General features: G+C 41.5%; 2 protein-coding genes across 3 annotated transcripts; one reads left to right on the forward strand and one right to left on the reverse strand.

Annotated features, from left to right (window-relative positions):
• Positions 1 to 45: 45 nt before the first annotated feature.
• Positions 46 to 13,436, forward strand: rpap2 (RNA polymerase II associated protein 2). 2 transcript variants are annotated; one of them, XM_083781723.1, is made up of 12 exons: positions 46 to 128; positions 1,837 to 1,885; positions 3,038 to 3,155; positions 3,634 to 3,732; positions 3,823 to 3,888; positions 4,015 to 4,103; positions 5,333 to 5,368; positions 5,677 to 6,850; positions 7,599 to 7,690; positions 8,282 to 8,362; positions 9,979 to 10,047; positions 12,985 to 13,436. In XM_083781723.1, the coding sequence occupies exons 1-12, from the start codon at positions 71 to 73 to the stop codon at positions 13,127 to 13,129; spliced, it is 2,076 nt and encodes a 691-aa protein (XP_083637849.1). In that variant the 5' UTR covers positions 46 to 70; the 3' UTR covers positions 13,130 to 13,436. The 2 variants fall into 2 exon arrangements, with proteins under 2 accessions (XP_083637849.1, XP_083637850.1); XM_083781724.1 differs by having other exon boundaries at positions 7,602 to 7,690.
• Positions 13,437 to 14,830: 1,394 nt separating this feature from the next.
• gfi1aa (growth factor independent 1A transcription repressor a) lies at positions 14,831 to 17,991 on the reverse strand. The gene is made up of 6 exons (XM_083781662.1): positions 17,609 to 17,991; positions 17,157 to 17,300; positions 16,372 to 16,790; positions 16,099 to 16,236; positions 15,751 to 15,916; positions 14,831 to 15,498 (listed from the first exon to the last, which is right to left on the reverse strand). Exons 1-6 carry the CDS (start codon positions 17,718 to 17,720, stop codon positions 15,311 to 15,313), a joined length of 1,167 nt encoding a protein of 388 aa, XP_083637788.1. The 5' UTR covers positions 17,721 to 17,991; the 3' UTR covers positions 14,831 to 15,310.
• Positions 17,992 to 22,424: the final 4,433 nt, after the last annotated feature.

Below are 22,424 nucleotides of genomic sequence, written 5' to 3' on the forward strand. Positions count from 1 at the left end.
CAAAGACTTGCCGTAGACTCAAACACGTCATAGTTCAGAGGTGAACTTGGCAAAACAACAGAGAAGCAGCATGGAGGACAGTGAAGAGAGAAGACGGAGCAACCGCTCCTCAAAAACCTCTGCAAAAGGTTCGCTTTAATTTAAATTGGAAATATCTCGAAAAGTCAAACGAGTAATTATAGTTAATGCTCGTTCACTGTTCGTGTTGATAGAACACCTGTTGTTGTAGGCCGGACCGGCTGCCACGTTATCATTCTCATATGTACTAGTGTGTATTGTACTAGTGTACATCAGTGGTTCCCAACCTTTTTAATGTTTTTATACTGAAGTACCACCTCAGAACATATTTGGCTCTCCAAGTACCACCATAACAACTGATGTTAAAATACTTTTTGTTCCATTCCTAAGCCAATAATGCTGCTCTGACAGAACTCTTGTCTAATCACTAATCAGCACTAATGTGATTAATCCGTTCTCAAATCTTCTATTAACGGCTAGGTGTGCTGTCATCATTGTCATGCCCATTTCAGCACGGCTGGATAGCCTATTTCAACCAATTGCTTGGTCAGAAGAACAATCAGTAGTACTATAAATATATCATTCCACTTTTGTCTTTTCTGGGCGACTTCTCTGTGTACCACCAGAGGGGGGCTCAAGTACCACCAGTGGTAGTACCAGTGGTTGCTGGTTGGGAACCTCTTGTGTACATCTTGTGTTTTTTTGGCTGGCCCTATATGCCCTAACCCTAGAATTGAATACATACATTATTACATGTATTCTAGCTCTGGTCCAAAGCTCTAATGCGTTGCATTTAGAATGCAACACATTAGAGCTATGGACCAGAGCTACATATATTCTATTATTTAACCCAGCAATAGAACACTTATTTCATTATTATTTGCTTGTAGTGCTCAGTGTGTACTGTGTAGTTAGCCGCAATTTTCAACTCTAGATTTTTGTATAATGGGATGAATCTAGAGTTGCAATACCCTCCATTGACTCCCCACTCATCTTTTTTGGTTTGTGATCTGCTTGTCTTAAACGACGTTAAACTCACCAACATTGCAGCTGTAGTACAAGCTTGAATTATCCTCTTTCAATCTGCCGAGCTTGTTTTTCATAAAAATCCACTGTAGACATGTTATGAGCTACTTTCTGTCAAGACATCCTCTGCAAGTAATTCTTTTTCTAAGTGTTGCAGTTTGGAAGCACTCGTTTTTATTAACGGGTCGCGCTGCTGCCTCCTGCATTATGTGCAAATTCGAAACAGGTGGAACGCAGGGCCGTTCAGTGACGTACGACGAGTGCTTCCAAACTCCAGCACTTAAGTGTGTAGTGTGTACTCTCACTCAACAATTAATTGCTGTGACTTGGGTTCAGCTCTTGTCATATATCCATTTGAAAACTACAAATATTTCCACAATAATCATGTATGCGAATCATGGCATTCAAAGCAGCACTATCATCTATGATGATTTCACTTTTACAGAAGTGTATTTGTACGTCTATAAAATGTTCTGATGAATTGAAAATGGTGGACCCTGGCCTGTTGTAAATAAGTGTGTAATGCTTAGCCTTAATCATGGATAGTCCACAAAGTAAACAAATGTAAACTTACTTCAACAACTACACATGGGGCACAGCACACACACTCACACACACACACACACACACACACACACACACACACACACACACACAACTGTCTGTCTGTCTGTCTGTCTGTCTGTCTGTCTGTCTGTCTGTCTGTCTGTCTGTCTGTCTGTCTGTCTGTCTGTAGTGATCACTGATCAGTGTGTATTTAATCTATTCTATCTATTCCTATCATTTTGCCAGGTGACAAAGCAAAGAAACAAGCAATGAACACTGAAGAAGAAGCAAGAAGGTGTGTGTGTGAGGGGGGGGGTTAGTATATGTAATGTATATTATCAAAGATGGTCTATTTATGAAGAGGGGCGAACTTCCCAAATCAGCCCCCATCAACCAAGAGTCTAAAGACAGTTCTGGAAAATTATATTATTAAAGGAGAATTCCATACTAAAAGGCAAGAGGTCCAGGTGTTATTTTGTGCAAAAGCTCCTTATTGGCTATTTCCCCTACCATAAGCCCTAAATGAATTGCATTGAATTGAATGGGGCTATGGGGTGTTTTTCTAATTCACTTATTTCCATCGCTCAAAATTATAATTTTGTTGTATATATCCTCTCTTCATAATGTAAATAATATCCCAAGCGGCACACTTCTTTCGATGGAAATAAGCGAATTAACACCACACCCCATAGCCCCATTCAATTCCCATTCAATGCAATGCAATTCATTGAGGGCATATGGTAGGGGAAATAGCCAATAAGGAGTTTTTGTACAAAAAAAACACCTGGACCTCTTTGGTGGGGACGTAACAACTACAAAGAAAGATAAGAAAGCATTCTAGCATGGAATTCTCCTTTAAGCATTGGAACACACATTTTATTTCACTTGTATGTGTCCATTGTTATAATATTCACATATTGTCATCTTAAATATGGGGCCAGAGCCCCCTATGTGTTGTCCGTCAAATTGCAGATGGACAGAGAGAGGCTTCCGAGGACTCATCTCAAATCTCGTGAGAGTTTGTTGCTGGGATAAAGAAATGTCTCGCTAAAAGAAGCCATTTTACTATGAATATCTTATAAATATTGTGTGCCTTGTGATGATTGCGTCCAGTATTTAGTTCAGTGACCATGGAGTTAAGGAATGGTTCAGAAGCTGTGTTCACGTTCATTCTCCCATTGGAAATGAATAGACTCCAACATTCTTCCCGTCTCCTAATAATGTTACCGCCCACCTCACACAGATCAAGGTTCAAGGTTCTTTATTATTTGTCTCCCGAGGAAGAAATCTGTCTTAGGCGTAGCCCTTATGCCCATGTCGCTGCAGTGCAGCGCCAATACGGGAAGTAAAGCAAAGTTGGCCTCTCTTGCTAATTTTCCTCTTAGATATTATTCTCCACCAATTGCCCCACCCCCTCATACGACTCCATTTGTTTGTCCAATGACAGAAGAGAGGCTGTAAGGGAAGCACTGATGGGCAAGCTGGATTTGGAGAAGAGAGCTGTTCAGATTGTGGAACGTCTCCTATACGAGGACAGTGTGACTGAAGACTTTCTTCTCGACTGTGTAAGTACTACAGTCAAATAGGACTGCAAATATAGATTATTTACTTAGTTATTAACGTACAGTCAAATAAGACTGCAAATATAGATTATTTTCTTAGTTATTTTATCGATTACTTTTTCGATTCATCAAATAATCAATAAGCAGGGTTTAAAAGAAATATAATTTATTTGTTATGTGTATTTTGACAAATTGATTAACTACTTAAGCCCTTATACTGTACTTTGTATTGTGTTGTCATAATAGTGAAAGTAGCCAATCTACAAGTTAACAACACTGTACACATCTCATACGTACGTTGTGAGCATTTATATCGGCTATTTTTATTTTATTTACTTATTTACTCACATATATTATTTAAAACATAGTAAGGGAGATGTGGTCACTCAAACCATTAGATCATCTTAGCCACCCGTATTGCATAGTACAGTATAGTTTACTGTTGTGTTTTTCACCCATTCCCTTTCTCCTCCTCTTGCAGGCGAAGTTCATAACTGCAGACAATTACAAAGATGCCATAGAGGAGAGATCCATCGTTAAACTGTGTGGCTATCCTATATGTCAGAATAAACTAGAGAAGGTGAGAGCCCTACATACTTATCTATCGTCACTGCACTTTGTATAGGACAGTATGTTTTACTGTAATTCATTTCTGCTCTTTAATTCATAGATCCCTACCCAGCAGTTCAAAATTAGCACCAAGACCAATAAAGTATATGATATCAGTGACCGCAAGGTAAGTTCTGTGTACACTGCAAAACCCTTGGTTATTTATTTTTATGTATGGATCACATATATTTAGCGTGTTACTTTTTGTAGAAGCAATTCAAGTAATAGTTAATATTGCCTCCCTGCTGTTCAGAGCTTCTGCAGTAACTTCTGCTACAAAGCGTCCAAAGCGTTTGAGCTGCAAATACCAACGACACCCCTGTGGCTCAGGCAGCATGACGGGTAAACGTACACCAACATGAAACACTGATGTGACAGTAGAATACAATAGAATACATGACGGGTAAACGTACACCAACATGAAACACTGATGTGACAGTAGAATATAATAGAATACATGACGGGTAAACGTACAACATACAACATGAAACACTGATGTGACAGTAGAATACAATAGAATACATGACGGGTAAACGTACAACATACAACATGAAACACTGATGTGACAGTAGAATACAATAGAATACATGACGGGTAAACGTACACCAACATGAAACACTGATGTGACAGTAGAATACAATAGAATACATGACGGGTAAACGTACACCAACATGAAACACTGATGTGACAGTAGAATACAATAGAATACATGACGGGTAAACGTACACCAACATGAAACACTGATGTGACAGTAGAATACAATAGAATACATGACGGGTAAACGTACACCAACATGAAACACTGATGTGACAGTAGAATACAATAGAATACATGACGGGTAAACGTACACCAACATGAAACACTGATGTGACAGTAGAATACAATAGAATACATGACGGGTAAACGTACACCAACATGAAACACTGATGTGACAGTAGAATACAATAGAATACATGACGGGTAAACGTACACCAACATGAAACACTGATGTGACAGTAGAATACAATAGAATACATGACGGGTAAACGTACAACATAAAACATGAAACACTGATGTGACAGTAGAATACAATAGAATACATGACGGGTAAACGTACACCAACATGAAACACTGATGTGACAGTAGAATATAATAGAATACATGACGGGTAAACGTACACCAACATGAAACACTGATGTGACAGTAGAATACAATAGAATACATGACGGGTAAACGTACACCAACATGAAACACTGATGTGACAGTAGAATATAATAGAATGGGCTACAATATAATAGAAATGTCAAAGTAGATTGGCTTCATCGTGTCATATAAGGACCAACAGACGAGATTTGATGCAACACTATCAAAACATGGACACAAGGACATGACATAATGCTTATATATATATAGTGTTTGAGAAATAGTATTATTTCAAGAATTATGATGACAGACCTCTGTGAATGCCTGCCAAATTAATCAGTTGATCAAATTAATTAAAAAGGGAATGTTGACCCTACTATTTTAAGGCCATCGTCTTATGTTGTAACTTGTAATCATCATCTTGTCTTTATTGTAAATCCCACCAACAGCCCTCCAGAAATCACTTTGATGGAGAAAGGAGATGGGTATGTATTATTCTTTTATTTAATCCACGATTAGATTCAACCAAAGGATCAAATATAAAAGAGGCAGTGTGTTTCTTATAAAGGTGTTCCAAGTCCAACATTGAACATAATATTATACATATTATACTATAATACCTAATAGACTTCCAGTTGAGCTATGGAGTCGCTCTGAGAAGATAACTGATTTCAACTGAAATTTGTATTGTGACGACATGAAATTTCTTGATTGAGTGATACGGTTGTGCGTAAAGTATAAATAATAGGCACTAAAAACCAACCTTTTTTTTTACCTCCTTTCCTGTGTTCAGAGGTAGCTCAGGTGAGGAGGTGAGGCTTTCAGCGATGTGCCTACGCGAGGAGGACATCGAGACCCCTTCACCTCTAGAGCGTCCGGCCCCTGCAGCCGGCTCTGTCCACAGCGACACCAGCGACGAGGAACAGGAACAGGACTTTGTCTCCAGCGTGGTGTCCCAGCGAAAGGGACCCAGAGTGCACTGGGGCGAACTGCCCAAACGCACGGACGAGGGAGAGCAAAGAAAGCTCGGGAAAAGGGCGAGGCAGGAGAATGTGGAGGGAGAGATGGATAAAGAGGAGACCCAGCATCGAGGAAGAGAGACGCTAAATAAAAATGTAACTAGACAGAATAGTAAAGAGTGTATTGCCTCTAAAACAGAACCAGGCGCAGACATGGCCAGACACAAACAACTTAATTCTGTAGGGGTGGATCAGCCCACTGTGCAGAAGCTGGTCTGCGAGGAGCGAGGTCCGCTTGACCTTGATTCTGTAGAAGAGGGAGTAGCTAAGCTTAATTTGAGCTCTAAAACAGAGGCAACCACCGACGACGCTCCTCCAGACAGAGATCCAGCTCTGAAGCAGGGTAAACTGCAAGAAGAACACAAGACTGCAGTTGTCCCGTCTGCCTATACCGAAAACAGAATTAATTTGGAACCCTCCACCTCACCTCAACCACTCCCCGCGACACAGGGCGACACCAGCGCAGCCCGACCAGGCCTCAACATCACCCAGGTGGGTATGAGCCAGAGAGGGGCCGCAGGGCTACGCGACCTCCTCCAACACCACTCAGCCCGGGCTGCCGGGCCCGACACCGACCGGCAGAACCTACTAGAATGCCTGAAAACGACTCTGCTGGACTGGACGACCACGGAGACACTGACATTCCTTTACGGTGCCGGCCCCCGCCCGGGCTCGCCCCCCGTGGACGGCAGGGAAGGAAATGAAGAGAAGGAGGAGAAGGAGGAGGAGGAGGAGTTGGATGAAGATGACTTGGAGGCGGTGGTAGAGGGAGACGGAGGGGTCGATGCCAGGCTTCCAGGGCAGCAGGAGAGGCCGTGGGCTCCAGTTCCAGACTATGATGGGCTGCGGAAGCAGACCCAGGAGATGCAGCTGAGGGTCACAGAGTTTTACCAGGGCACCTGCAGGACGCAGCCCGAGGAGAACAAACAGCCTGCAGAAAACACTCAGGTGAGAGAGGTGCTGGAGAATTACCGAAAGCGTAAACATACTTTATCGAAAATGGAAATTATTTCAACGTCAGTCCCAGTTATCACTTGGTAGAGCGTGCAGCCGACCCGGTTAGAATCTGACCCGAGGCCCCGTGCTGCTTGTCCTTCCTTACCCATCTATCCTGCTATTTCATCTGTCACTATCACTATCCAATAAAGGCATAGAAATGCCCCCATCTTTCTCATAGCATGGGGAGATTATGAGGAAGGAGGGTGGAGGATGTCAAGAGGCGAATGAAGGAGGGAGGAAAGATGTGAACATTGGTTTGTAGCATGAGCCACTGGCCACACGGGGGCGCTGCAAACATCTTGTAGAGCAGGGACGATGGAGAGGGCCACAATATTTCCACACTCACTCCAGAGGGCCACATTGCATATCACTGTCAGGAAAAAATAGCCAATCTCAAAACGAGCTTGTAGATCAGCTATTTTGCTATATTTTATTTTGAATTGAAATCCTGAATAATGTTTTGGTATTTTTGAATTGGAATCCTGATGCATTTAGTTATACTATGAACTTTTATGAACAATTACTAACTAGTCATTCAGCTACTAATATAGACTGAAGTGATTTATGTGGGTCATGTTTGCATGTTTGGAATTGTAACAGCTGAAATCAATAATATAAATTAAGTGAAGGTGTATGTTGTAGAGTAGCCTTCATCTACCTAATGGCCTTTACTTTTTTTGTTTTGTCTTCTCTGCAGCAGAGCTGGAATGAAATAGTTTTGCCCCTCATTGACTCCACTGCCCAGCACCATATTCAGAAACGCATCGCTATGGAGAAGCTCACCACAAGGTGTGTGTGTGCACATTCATGCATGTTCTTTTCTTCATGTGTCAAAGAAATGTTTACATGATTACAACAATGTAACATTTCTTCGTGTACAAAAGAAGCTGATACTTTCATTCACATGCACAGTTTCTTGATGTAACATTGACATTAATAAACCTGATGGCTATAGCAAATAGCTATAAAACTGCCACAGTTTTATAGCACAACAGTTTAAGTCCACATTTTATTCTGACCCCTCCACGATATTGTTATTCGTCTATAGTACTTGAACCATTTATCACTCATCTGCTGTCCTTGTGGCTAAAGGTATGAATCGGATGGGTGGGACATCATTCATTTGGTTTCAATTTATCGATTCTAGTTGGACCTCCTATAATTTTACACAATCAGCCCCGGGATTCCTTCAAAATAGGAGCTCTGGACGCTATAGGACGTGTACACACGTCCTTTGAATCTGTCGGTTGGATTCCCTAGGACGCGTGGACATGTCGGATGGACGTAACCTGTTAATGAAAACTAAATTGACTTTTCTTTTTTACTTGGACTGGATCTACTGTATGTATAACTGACCTTTCTATCTGTGACACGTCTCAGTCTCATAAACGTTGTGGGCCCGATGCGTCTCACCATACATGACATCGGAAGGGATCTTAACAAACTGGTCAAGACCTTCAGGTGAGTACACCACACTTCAGACTTATACTGTACCTGATTCCCTTTCCCACTCACAGACATTCCTTTAGTCCCTATCAGGGTCTTTTCAACCGTAAAGGTTTTGTTTTGAGGTGACGTCGCACACGGTAGCTAGTAGATAACTAGTACTTGGTCATGTGTATTTATTTGCCGATATAATAAAATGACACAAATCGAAAGCTTGTACCGAACTCGAACATACTTCCTGCCATAGACATTTTGCAGATTGTGATTGGCTGGCACAGTTGCCATCAGCAGGAAGTGGTAACTGGCAGAATGCAGTTGACTTCCCATGGCAGTGATTTAATAGCAGCACAGTAACACGTCCAGTAAGAAGCCTACTTCCAGGAATTCTCTTTAGGCTGCTCGCTGGTCCCACTGCTAATGGGCCCTAGGAGTTGTATAATGTACACAGTCCCGTTGGAGAGCCATTCATCACCACTCCATTGACAGAGAGCTTTCCGGCGGTTGGTAGGACCTCGTCAGATTTAATGATTGTTCTCTTTTCCTAGTTTATACACTGTCAGTGTCAAACGCTTGTGTGAATTTAGTGCCTACCAGATTCATATTGATATGCTGTAGTAGTGGCACAAACATGTAGTGCTTTGCCACTGTTTGTTGCACCCTTAATTGTGCTAGGAAAATGAAATAAAGAAAGAATAATCATAATAAAAAAGTTATTATGGTGTCTCAAGCTAAGAAAATGTAATGTTTGAATTTTAATGATTTAGTCTCCACTCCTGTCTGTCACTCTACATTCACACACCAACAGCAAATGCAGCTATGCAAGGTACCAACCTGCTAATGGGGACCAGTTACCTTGTGAAAGGTTACCTTGTTCGGCTTTACTCTTTTTGTAACAACAGTAACGCATGTATTACAATTGTCTTTGATTGCCTGTTTTTGATGTGATGATAGAATCTCACCACTAGAGACTAGACCACGTGACTAGACTAGTTTTTATCAGCTTTGCAAGCTGATAAAAACATAAATGTATAATATAGAGATACAAGGTTTCTGCCCGACATATATTTCATTGCCATAATCACTGGAGGAGTGGGGAGAATAAGGTCTGTGTTAATCTCGTGGCAAAGTGGAGATATTTTACTAAATGTCCATTTTCTGCCACTGTTTTCGGACTCTCGAAGACTTCGTTCAGCCTTCTTTCCCCTTCCTCAGTTGTACAATGGCGTCTTGTAAACACTACTCTAGCCTCAGAGCACTCCATGTAGGAACACTGCACAACGGACTTTTATTAAAGAGTACAGAGTGTTGTGAATAGCTATCTAGCTATATATATCATGTTGTGCACGTGTTTATCGCAGACTCCTCACACAAATGTGGTTAGACTGGCATATTCACCGATACCGATATGACAAATCAGGACCAATACTTTACCGATACAGTATCGGGACATCTCTAATGTCAATTATGTTATATCTGTCTTTGCTCTTTATATAAGGTAAAAACGATAAGAAATGTGTCCGTGAACTCAAAAACTTTCTGTCAACATTAATTCCTCTGTTCACATACTGTATAGAAAAGGCAGAAAAGCCTGTGGCATAAGATTTACTCAAATCATTTCTTGTTTTCTGTAGGTTTACCAACACCAACATAATCCACAAAACCCCAGAATGGACACTGATAGCGCTGGTCCTTCTCCATTTGTAAGTGTTTTGTGTGTATTGTGCTGGTGCTTCTCCATTTTGTGTGTTTATTTATTTGTGCTAGTGCTGCAACTATTCTTGCTCAATTTTTTTCTCAAGTTTCCTCCCCGAGAAATGAGATCACAATTCTCGCACGATTCTCATTTTTTCCATGAAAATATTGCTGTTGCTGAACATTACTACATTCAAAATGTGGCAAACTACTGTGACTTTGAACATCAAAGTGATTGATTTAGACCTCTTAAAGTCTCTCTAGGGGCAAAAATATATGGGTAACTAAAATTAATTGGACGGCCAACTAGCGATTCTCGCTAAAATGTAGGTGTCTGTATCTAGATCTTTTTTCGATGAATTGTGCAGTACTAATTTGTGCTTAGACTGGAACAGCATGGAACTTTCTGTTAAATGTCTGCCACAGTAACACGCATACTAGAGAATGGAACATCTCACTAGCATGTGTGTTTTTCGGTTTTAGGTGTGTATGTGTGCGTTATGGTTCCATACGATAACAGCTGCACAGCCTGTTCCCTAGCAAGGCAAGAGAACAGGAGAGAGGGAGGGGGGGGGGGTGCATGGAAGAACATCCAATCTTTAAACTTAACACCACAACTGGAGCAAAGTGATTTTTCTGAGTGGATCTTCACTTTGCAGTTGTACACATGTTGATCGATAAATGCAATCAGTATGGATGGTCCTGGCATGTGTATCAACTATCAATGCTCTGTTTTCGATCTTCTATTGCAATATTTGGAAAAGCAATCATTTCCCGTGACTTCATACAAGTGGTTAAGAAAACGCGCAAATCAAAGCAACCACACATTGTTCTCTCTGACCAATCATATGCATAGCCTAGACCTGTTCTATGTCACTGTGGGCAACTTTGTCTCTGTGTAATTTATTGCGGGACATTGTTTTCCTCTATAACAAACCCTTTACTTTTAGTTTAGAGGTGTGTGTGTGTGTGTGTGTGTGTGTGTGTGTGTGTGTGTGTGTGTGTGTGTGTGTGTGTGTGTGTGTGTGTGTGTGTGTGTGTGTGTGTGTGTGTGTGTGTGTGTGTGTGTGTGTGTGTGTGTGTGTGTGTGTGTGTGTGTGTGTGTGTGTGTGTGTGTGTGTGTGTGTGTGTGTGTGTGTGTGTGTGTGTGTGTGTGCAATTTACGGACAGTTCCGTGCTGCTCCTGTCTTGAGTACACACAGACAACTCCTGGCCTTATCTCCATCTGATTGCTCCCTCTATATCCGTGATGGAGTAGCACATACACAGGCCCATGTCCAGTACACGTTCAAAGCTAAATACACACACAGAGACAATCTAAATACACAGACTATAAAATGTCCTGGGAAACATTCCACCTGATGCCATAAGTGAGATGATGACAACAACCATTTAAACTACAACTCTGATTTATAACAATCTGGAGTATTGGACTACTACTACTTGTACTACTTCGAGGAGTGTTTGAACATGCTGCTTATTTCTGTTCTGACTTTATTTGCATTGTGGCATTTTAAAAAAAGAGGTTAGATTTTGTATAAAGCAAGGTTTTCCCAATTTTCGCTGTTGTGGCCAGATTAACAAACTGGAAGAAGTTTGTATCGAGATTCGAGAAACTGACATCCAAAGTTTTCGTGCCACAACAGATCTCTGAACAGTAAGATGGGTTGAGTAGAATAACAAATATTTCCACCTGCTCATCCAGAACATTTTTGTTTCACATGAACATTAAAGGCACAGGAATACTGCATGTTATACCTCTATGGGTTTGAATTATTGTTCATAATGTCTGTCCGTGGCTAATCTTACATACCACTACACTGATCAGCGTCAAACATCTGTGACTTCTGCCAAGTAATCCCCTGATTATTTTCAAATCGATGACAACATTGTTCTTGTTGTTTTTTTTAATAATCCCAAATCCAACGTCCCTCCCTGGCCCTGCTATGTCCAGTCTAGAGCTGTACTTGGAGGGCAGTATGTCCCCATCTCCATATTTGAGTTAGACTGACCTCATCAATATGATCAATGTCATTGTCAGAGATTCACAGGGAAGGGAAGCCAAGCCATTCGAATGCACATCTGCGCGTATAACAAACAAAATGGTCTCATGAACATTTCACCTATTTCAACTGGCTTCGATCAGTTTGCACCGCCCCATCATCCTTTTTCCTCATCAAGTCACATGCCGCATGCATGTCCCATTTATTTGTACTGTATGATTTCATTAGTCTCCCGAATCAACTTCCCTAACCTGTGCGTCCTTCGTCCCTCTGTCATGAATAATTTGGCGTGCTGTCTTATCTATCTGCTGCCTGGCAGCTGTGAGTGTGGAGTTGGTCTGTCCTCTATTGTTGCGGCCAACTGAATAATGGATGCCCCCCCCCACCTCCACCCCTGCAACTCTAGACCCTGGGGTGAACCGGAGATTAGCCAACAGTACACCTATACACAGGTAGACTGGAGAGGTAGAGCTGGGGGAGGGAGGAGGCAAGATATAACTATAACCAATAACCATGCTAGTCGAAGCGTGCAGTACTATGAGCTGGAATTCACAGCTCGAAATAGTCACTATACCCATAACTGTATAATTGTATGCAAAAAGAAAAGTATATGTTGTGTGCTAGAAGCATACACACAAATACATACTATAGATAGAAACATGCTGCAAGAAATGTTTTCTTGCTGCATTGTTTTAAGAGCAATTTGGGTTCTTTTTGGAACCCATTTTGGTCTTAGCATCATGTCGTGCTTTAGCTATCGAAAAATAGAAGATCTACAAGCTCATAGCGCGCCACCGAGTGGCGCGCTACGAGCTTGTAGGTCTGCTATTTTTTTAAATCGAAGAGCGACTGACATAGAAGACATTTTTAGAATCTGATCTCGGGTCAGAATGGGTTAATTAGCGTACACTACATTACAGTTGTGTCTGCCGTGTGTTTTAGGTTGTCTGAGGTGTCGCTGGTGGTGCGTGAGGCCCTGGAGAGGCCGGCATCAGCAGAGTACCTCAACGCCTATATGCTGGAGCTCAAACTGCAGCAGCAAGATCTACTGACCCTGGTCCAGCAGATCAAAACCTCAGCTCTCTGACAGATTACAGATGCACACTCTCTGCTGGTCTGCTGACTTAGTATAGAGCTGCAACTATGGTTATTTCCTATGGTATGTTCCTCTTTCAAAATGTTTTCTGTGTGAACAACTCGATTTAGCAATTTAGCGTTGTTTGTACTACAAAAATACTAAAATTATCAGATCTTACAAGCTCACAACGTGTTGCATTTCGAGATCGGCCATTTCCACAGTTTTTGAAGTTTAGTTTGATTAACAGTTGCTCCCCGACTGACCCTGCAGCAGTACAAACCCCCATCAGCTCTCCAACATGCACTCAGGATGTACAGTATGTCTGAATAAAATATATGTAAATAAATGTCAACGGTTCTCATGTTTTGCGTGCATATTTTGCAAGTGACAATAACCATGAATGTAATCTGTCCACCTATAGCCCACAGTCTCCACACCAATGATCCGTGATGCAACAAAACAGTTGTAATATGTTGCGGAGAGACATTGCAGTGATCTGAATTGCCATGTTGCAGCAGTTTTTGGGATTCTGTTGCAAGTGATTGCAAGTGGTTGTGACTTAAGTTGCAACTCGTTGCATTGCAAAACATTGGTGGACTGGGCTTTTGATGGCTGCTGTTGTCTGTGAGTATCATTCTATTTCTGAATAGATGTTAGGTATTTTTGCGGATTGAAAGTTTCTTGGAATGCATTTGATCAACATTTTTTGCATATAGGCCTATACTGTTTCTGGACAGTTGATCCAGATTCCATTCTATCTGTGTTTAGATAGCCTATACATAACAATCTAATTCCCATTTATCTCAATCACTATATAGTATTTGAAGAAGCTATTTAAATTGACAGGTGCATAGCAACCCTCATGTGCTCAAGTAATCGCGTTGTCTATTGTAAAACAAACATAGGCCTACACAATACAATGTAGGTGGATGCGTCTAAATCAGATCCTAGATGGTTTAAAGCTCAACCAAATAAATCACACCCACTCGGGCAACGTCATGTGGCCACGAGGATGAATGCTATAAAAGAACTGGTAGAGTAATAAAAGTGACGCTATTTTCTCTGGACTTCCTTCACTCAAGGTTTATGGTATCATAACTTAATTTGTTGGCGGGTGAAAATATTTGGTTTTGACCAGGTGGCTCTCGCTAGGAGAATTCCGGATTTCTTTTTATGTATTTATTTTTTAAATCCGGGAGATAGCCTAACTTTAAATCGACCAGGCTGTCATGTAGCCTTGAAACGTGATTGATTGCTTATGCTTCTAATTTTTACAATGCACACATATTGATGTTTAACTGGAGTGAGTGTTGCAATGTTTGTATAGCTATATAATATATATATATATATATATATATATATATATATATATATATATATATAAAGGCCAATTCAGAAGAAGGGTGTTTTGTTTAAATGCTATACTATATTCACTATTCAGCATGTTGCTGTATATGGTAGGCCTAAGTCTAACATATAACGTTCTGAGCATTTCACGAGAAAGTTGCCTAGTTCTTCATTTAAAGCTTACCCATGCATGCACTAAGATTTTTGACAAGATTTTGGAAAGATTTTTAAACTACTATAAATCTATCCATAATCTTAACGCACATTTAGGCTACATCTTATCAAGTTATAGGCAATTTCATATATATAAGTTATTTTAGCCTATCATAGAAAGAATGAGCCATGACATGTTGCAAGCAGCATTTGACAAAAATTGGTTCGGGGTGTTCGCCCTTTCCCGTTTTTCATTTTTTAATGTGTATTTAAAATTTTCGATATAAAGGGTCATAATCATAAAATACATGAGTGATTATTTTAAAAACTTATGGACATTCATATGCTGCTATTATTTGTTAAATCACTGCTTTGCTTAGGCCACTCATTTTGAAAATGGCATCAATATACCCACTTGTAGCCTATAGAAAATTAATTATAAATAACATTTATAAGAACATTTTTAGAATACTTTCAATAGACTATAGCCTAAATAAATTCGTAGGCCTATCTCCATTAAATCAACCAAATATAGCCTATAGTGTATACCTCAGCCAAAAGTAGGCCTACAATGACAGCAGTAGAAAACGGAGTATAGGCCAACAAACAAAAAATAAAATAATACAATTTCTGCATTCAGTGCATCCAAAAGAAAGTGCGTCTCGAGTACAAACAACTGACAAGCGTCATTCAACACTGCACTTTGAGTCCATGTTGCGTCTCCTTGTGTCTCCTCAGGTCAACTTTGCGCTGGAAGCCCTTGCCACAGAGGTCGCAGCCGAACGGCTTGAAGCCGGTGTGTTTGCGGCTGTGTGTGATCAGGTTGGAGCTCTGGCTGAAGGCCTTCCCGCAAACCTGGCATTTGTGTGGCTTCTCACCTAGTGTGCAAAAAAAATCGCATGGATACTAACGGTTAATAAAATGTCAAAATAATTAACAATTAGTCGTCGGTGTTAATTGAACTCGCAGGGTACAGAACCATGAAATATACCCTTATACATGGGCCTAGTTGGGTGACGGGTCTATATAGTTATAGGCCTATAAAGCAGTTTACACGCTGCTGCCGGGAGTTAAATGAACAGGATTGTTTTTGTATATGTTTTGTAAATGTCATGCCTTATCTCTCTCACCTGTGTGAATGAATGTGTGTTTCTTCATGTCTGACTTCTGGTGGAACCTCTTGCCGCAGTACTGACAGGGATACGGCCGCGTGTCCGAGTGGATGAGCAGGTGTGTAGACAGCGTGGAGGAGCGCTTGAAGCTTTTGCCGCAGATTTTGCAGTTGAAGCTTCTCTCCTGCGTGGGGGTAACGGAAAACAGATTATTATTTTATATGTTTGCATATAGGCCTAATCAATTTAGTCTAAATGAGTTATGGCTATATACGCTCCTCCGTTAGGTCAGGCTCGTTAATAATTAATCATATGCCTATTTATTATAATGATATTTATGCGCGGAGGGAGGCCTGTATAGCCTACCTGAGAATGAACGGCCCTGTGCTGCTCCAGGCTCACTGCGTGTCCAAAGGTTTTGCCACAAATGTCGCATTCGAAGGGCCGCGTCCCGCTATGCGAGCGTCTCACGTGAACCTCCAATCCGTGTGGCGTTGAGAATACCTTTTGACAAAACGATGTTGGAATGTCAAGTCATGCAAATGCAACTCAAGTGTCACCATGCCATTAATTAACCACCATGCAGCATTTATTTGTTTTTGTCAATATAAAATCCTATAAAGGATATGGCTTATATACCTTGCAACATTTGATACACTTGTAGGATCCATTTGGCTGAAGTTTAGAACCGCTGATCTGGTGTTTCCCCTCCGACTTGGCTTCAGAGCTGCTGCTGGGCTTGTTGAGTTTGCGATCCAAATACAGCTCGTCGCCGTCCCTCGTACCCGTGCTGTACATTTCGTGCATGGCCGCTGAGGAATAGTCCTGGTAGAATCTGCCACCGAGGCCCCGCTGCGCGTAAAGGTGGGAGTCGGAGCCGCTTTCCTCTCCATAGCCGCTCAGTGGTGGTGATTCGTGATCCACGGGGGCCCGATATGATGATCGCTGAACCAGATGCCTGAGCTCAGAGCCCGGGTATGTCCATGCGTACGGCCGGAATGGAACGGTGCGATGGTGACCGTCGTCTGTTGATGCCGGAGTGAAACATTTCTCTGAATCTGAAGAGGGGGAATAAGAAAGAAAAATATGATTTAATGTTATAGGCCACTGGTTCTCAATGTGGGGGTTCTTTAGAGCGAAATCAGTGAAAATCCTATGTGAAATTCCAGCGAAATTATAGTTTATCCTCCACCCTATTGCCTATGAAAATAGGCGATCGAAAATGTGTAACAACACAATTAAATCTCTTACAAGTTTGAAGTCCCACAAAAGCTTTTCAGTCAGATGTAATTTGGGTAAACTTCACATGAAAATGTGAGAACACTATATAGCCTGTATATATACGGTTCCTTAAGTCTTGACCATTTGTAGTATAGGCATGTACGAAATTACAGCAAAACAATATACAAAATGTGGAATAATACCTGGCGACGAGGAGGGAGACGGAGGACGCCAGAAGTCATAGTCCGCGGAGCGGTCACACACGCTGCCCTCCAGGCTGAGAGGAGAGCTGGAGGACAGCTCAGCTCTCCGCGGAGACGAGTCAACATCCTCCTGATCACCGCTCTCTGCTTAGAACGCACAGGATATATATAATTCCACCACTTTACAATGTGATATAGATAGGCCTATACTGTAGTAGAATGACACGTTTATTTTCTGAGGTTCCATGCATTTATAAGAGTCCAATTAACACTGATGAGTTTGTGTGATAAAGATTTAGAGTTGTAGAATAATAACAAGAATCATATACTGCTAAGGAATTTACGCACCATGTTAAATCTTAGACTTTGACATTATTGTTTTTTACCAATTTCGCACGGCATGTATAGCAGGCACTAAAAGTTATAAGAATGCCACTGAGCTTAACACCTACCTGCGCATACATGAGCCAGAAGTGCGTCCAGTCTGATGTGCTCGTCATCCAGGTACCGTGGCTCGTGGTAGCTGTGGGCCCGTTTACTCTTCACCAGAAAAGACCTCGGCATAGTTTACTCCTTCGTGGGGTCGCGCGACGTCTCGTGTCAGAGTCAGTCAAGTCACTGTCTCTCTGTCTGTTTGTTATGAAATCCTCTCGCTCCACACACTGGCCTGCAAGACTGACTTTATCTCTGGTCAGATTTGAACACCATTGGTTGACAGACGATCCCAGTTTTAGGGATTTCTGGCAGACGATTACGCATGCGCAACACAACTGTATCGTTTGACAGGTGTCGTCGGGCAGGTGGCCAAAAAGAGAGCCCTTTCCCCAAAGGTCTCCGACCGGGGTTATAAGGCCCTACCTGTAAGAGTGGAAACAGATATAGTATTTCAAAAACGACATTCTGGAAGTGATAGGCCAACTCGTCAAAGGAAGTCTATAAAGTAATTATTTAACCTAGATTGGATTTTGCGCATAGCAGCTGTTACAATTATAGCCTATAGCTGAGATTTCATTTATAACATGAACTGACTTATTCAATCAGACAATGACAGACATTGTTCATTAAACGCCAGTGATACATAAAATGCTTCTATAAGGGAAGGGAAGACGTGCGCATCAAAATTATTTAAGGGGCTGGTTGTGTGTGTTTGTGGATTTGCCCAACGCAAGCTCTCCTGGATAATGACCTATTTGTTTCAGCAAGGTAAAGTGATCTCTGGTCTGGTGACAGTATCCAGTGAATGACACGCGAACGGCACGGTGAGCGGCCTGTCTGCACAACAGCCTGCTAATGGGGACCCGAGGTATCCCTTACAAGAGTTATACTGCCTTGTCTTACCCCCCAATAACTTTAGCACTATTGTTTTACATATACTCAAAGCTCATACCCTCCAGCATTATGCCGAGAGCGTTCGATGGGGGGGTTTAAAACCTGGGAAAAAAAGAGGAGAAAAAAAAACTGTCCCTCCGAAATCAGAAAGCCTCAAATCTTTGCGGCTATTTGAATGTTCAAGGTTGGGTGAAAGCAAAGCGTTATCGATTTCTATAGCCCATGAGAAAAAGGTTTGTTTGATGCACCTGCGCGTAAACCCGTAAGTTGAGATAATAACCAAGGCAAAATGAAACACGATACTCACAGCAATTCAGTCACTTTTTCAGTAGGCCTATAGAAGCCGTCACAAATTCACAATCTACAGCTGCTGAACTTTTAATCTGCTGCTGTCCTGTCTGTCATTCAGTATATAGTCTATTAGAGAGAGAAGCAGGCAAGCAGTCACTCCCTGCAAGAAGATATAGATGTTGACACCCCCTCCCCTTCCTCTCTGCCCCCCCCCCCCCCCACCCCCAATACACACACACACGCGCGCGCGCACTGCACATACGCAAGTGCACAAAATCTGACGTCCAGGAAATTAGTTTGAAGAACTGCAAAAATGATCATATTGACTGCATTGCATTGCACGCTATACACTGACTATATAGCTATACCAGAGTAACCAGACAGTGATTGGTTGCAGGTCTCATAGGCTTATTTGTCAAAATGTCTTATGGCTATACCGCTACTCTAAATACATTTTAAAACGTGTTTATTTATTTTTTTATAACTCAACGAAAACATTAGGCCCAATATAATAGCCTATTATATCTCGTCCTATATGCCTATAGGCTAAATAGCCTATACTTTCCTCCATTGCATAGGTATTTTATTCCGTTTTTGGGGCTTTTGCCTTTATTGATGGAGTAGGCTAAGTGGACTGACAGACAGGAACCGAACGCGCAATGTGCTGTCAGGCTTCATTGGGCCAGGGGTTATTTGGCAAAGTTCTGAAACGTCTGTTCTGACTGATATCGTGATGTGTCTCTTTTTAGGCCATGGTGTAATCGCAGACTTTGGCGACTGATCCATCCATGCGTTATTTCTAAAATGTTCCTGTCCTGAATACATTTTAACTTTAAGATAGCCGGCAACAATAATAAATCGTGTTTTTCTATCCTGCCTCTGCCCCATGTGTACTGGGGGATCTCACGTTATAGCAGCATGAAGCTCAGGGGTTGGTTGGGGGCTTTTGTGCGTGTATTTTCATGCTCCAGGTAGTTTGTGTGTCGTGCCCGGTAGAGAAAGCTGGGCATGTTGCTATCACTGAACTCCGTGGTTGTAAAATTCGTTGTAATAATAAAGGAAGCTTCAAACTGTGAATTTACACCTCTGCCTCCATTCATGTAAAGCGAGATGTTATCACAGATGGGAGATGGTCATTTTCCAATGGGGCAGCAATGGTTGCCTCACAAGAATTGTAGGCCTATAAGGGATGCTATTGCACCATTTATTATTATCCTCTCTAAAATCTAAATTAACCTCGCTGAAACCTGTCATCAAAAGGGATGTAGCCTGTTTTGTATAGCCTATAAGCCTATACTGTGTGTAAATGTTTCGATATTGAGTATGAAGGAGTCGGGCTTTCTTGACTATATCAGACCTTGTATTGAACGTGCTTTTTTCCCTGCAAACTAAAGTAGGCCTATTCAATCAATCAAACAATCAATCAAACGCTCTCTGTTCTACTATAACTTCTGCCCGGTTCTCAGCGCTGCATGGAGCACTTGAGCTGCAGAATGCGTGCGTGCGCGCGCGCGTGTGTGTGTGTGTGTGTGTGTGTGTGTGCGTGCGTGCATGGGTTGAAAAAAGAATCTTCCCAAACACACCTTTACAACAAAACAAGGCTACTTGCATCATATTTTGATGTTATATTGTTTTTATTCAAAACATTCATTACATAGTGGTGCTCCTTATACATTTTGGTGGGTTTCCTCTGCATCAGTTTCCATCCCTGCTGATACCAGAGCTATACTGATATACTATACTTAAATTGTACAGTGCATAACCCAAACTTTGACTGAGTGCTCATATATCCCCGGGTCTAGTTTATTAGGAATACTGGACAACTCACCCCGGTGCTTGCCTGTTTTTCCTCCCGGACTTTTCCCCAGTGAGGGGGATAACTTTGTAATATGCTATTGGCTGTTTGTATTCTTTTTGGAAAAATATAAAAAGATACTCCTGTGGAAAGGCTATTATTTTACTTATATTGACCCTATAAACAATTTAGTATTATGTAAGGTTTTGCCCACTCAAATGTTACCTCGTCAGATAATCCCCACATATCCTTAACAACTTCTGTGAACAGACTTCACTGTAGTAGCTTTTCATGAATTATATTTGTACTGTCTGCTGTCATGAAAGTTTATAGTTAGAGAAATTCAAAGTCCAGCCGTCTGCTGTCCAGCCTCTCCCACCCCTCCCTGGGGAATAATCTGGGAGGAAAACAGAAACGGGGTGCGTTGTCTTGTTACCGTTTATTAGTATAGTATAGCCTGTCACAGCAGCTGAAGGCCTGCCTGCCATGACCATGAAGTCTCATTCTGTATATAGGGCCTATAGTCAGCCAGGGCCATCTCTGCCCTTGCAGAATGCAGTCCATCAGTTTGTTGCATCTCCTGGAGCTTTAATATGGTATTGCCTCAGGTGACAACAATATTCCTATAGGCCTATCTATATTTGTCACTCTGTGCTGTGCTCAATGATTCCATTGCCTATAGTACAGTATATGTGATCATCAAATTACAACACAAAGCCATGACATTTCATATAGAGCTCTACAACAATATCTATATTTTTCAATTTGGTGATTCAATGGTTGAGGTCAAGAAGGTCAATAATTGATACATAACCTCTGAACATTCATCTAGGATGACTGGTTGCATTACATCAGTTTCACTTCCCTTCATCAATTACTTAAATATTCATATCAATCCATTCAAGAACATTAAGAAACTGATACAGTACTGATACAGTACTGATACAGGATGGATACAGTACAGTACAACAGCTATTCTGAACCAATCCGCCAATTCCAAAATCTCCCCCCAGATTTACTTTGTTGAACTTACAATTCTTACAATTCGTAACTCCTTGCAACTGCCATTTGGGATCATTGCAAGTATAGTTGCAGAGTTCATTCGACTGGCCTTTAGATTCACCTGTCTGCAGAAATGTTTCGGCAACACAATGCTACCAAAGGATTGATAAAGAAAAATATATCTCTTGCAATCTCATTTATTCAGCTAAACGGTCTTCACAAGAACAGAAGAACAAAACAAGAAAAACACAGACACTCATGCACGAGTGTTGACACTCCCTTCCTCATGCCCTCCCAACACGCACGCACGCACGCACGCACGCACGCACGCACGCACGCACGCACACACACACACACACACACACACACACACACACACACACACACACACACACACACACACACACACACACACACACACACACACACACACACACACACACACACACACACACACACACACACTCTCTCTTTCTCTCTCTATCTATCTATCCATCTCTCACTCTCTTTCTCTCTCGCTCTCCATACCTCCATGAGTCCATGACTATTCAGTGTTGCCAACTCTCATGAGAGGAATAAGCAAACCCACCTCCGAAAACAAGCCCAAAACTAGCCAAATATTGCGAGAAAAATAAGCCAAATATCACCTCTAAAAACAAGACAATATATTCCCACTAAATTAAAATAGATGCATATTAGTCTCTACTTATTAAGCCCTGGCTAAAGTATGTGTAATGTTATAATAAATAACCAAGCCACAAAATCACAATTCAGAATTGTTTCCCACAATGGACTCTGGACCAAAACAAGGGAAATAAGCCAACATGGCAACATTGGGGACCAACTGCAGC

The sequence above is a fragment of the Protomyctophum parallelum genome, assembly GCF_964188405.1.
Source record: "Protomyctophum parallelum genome assembly, chromosome: 14".
NCBI lineage: Eukaryota > Metazoa > Chordata > Actinopteri > Myctophiformes > Myctophidae > Protomyctophum > Protomyctophum parallelum.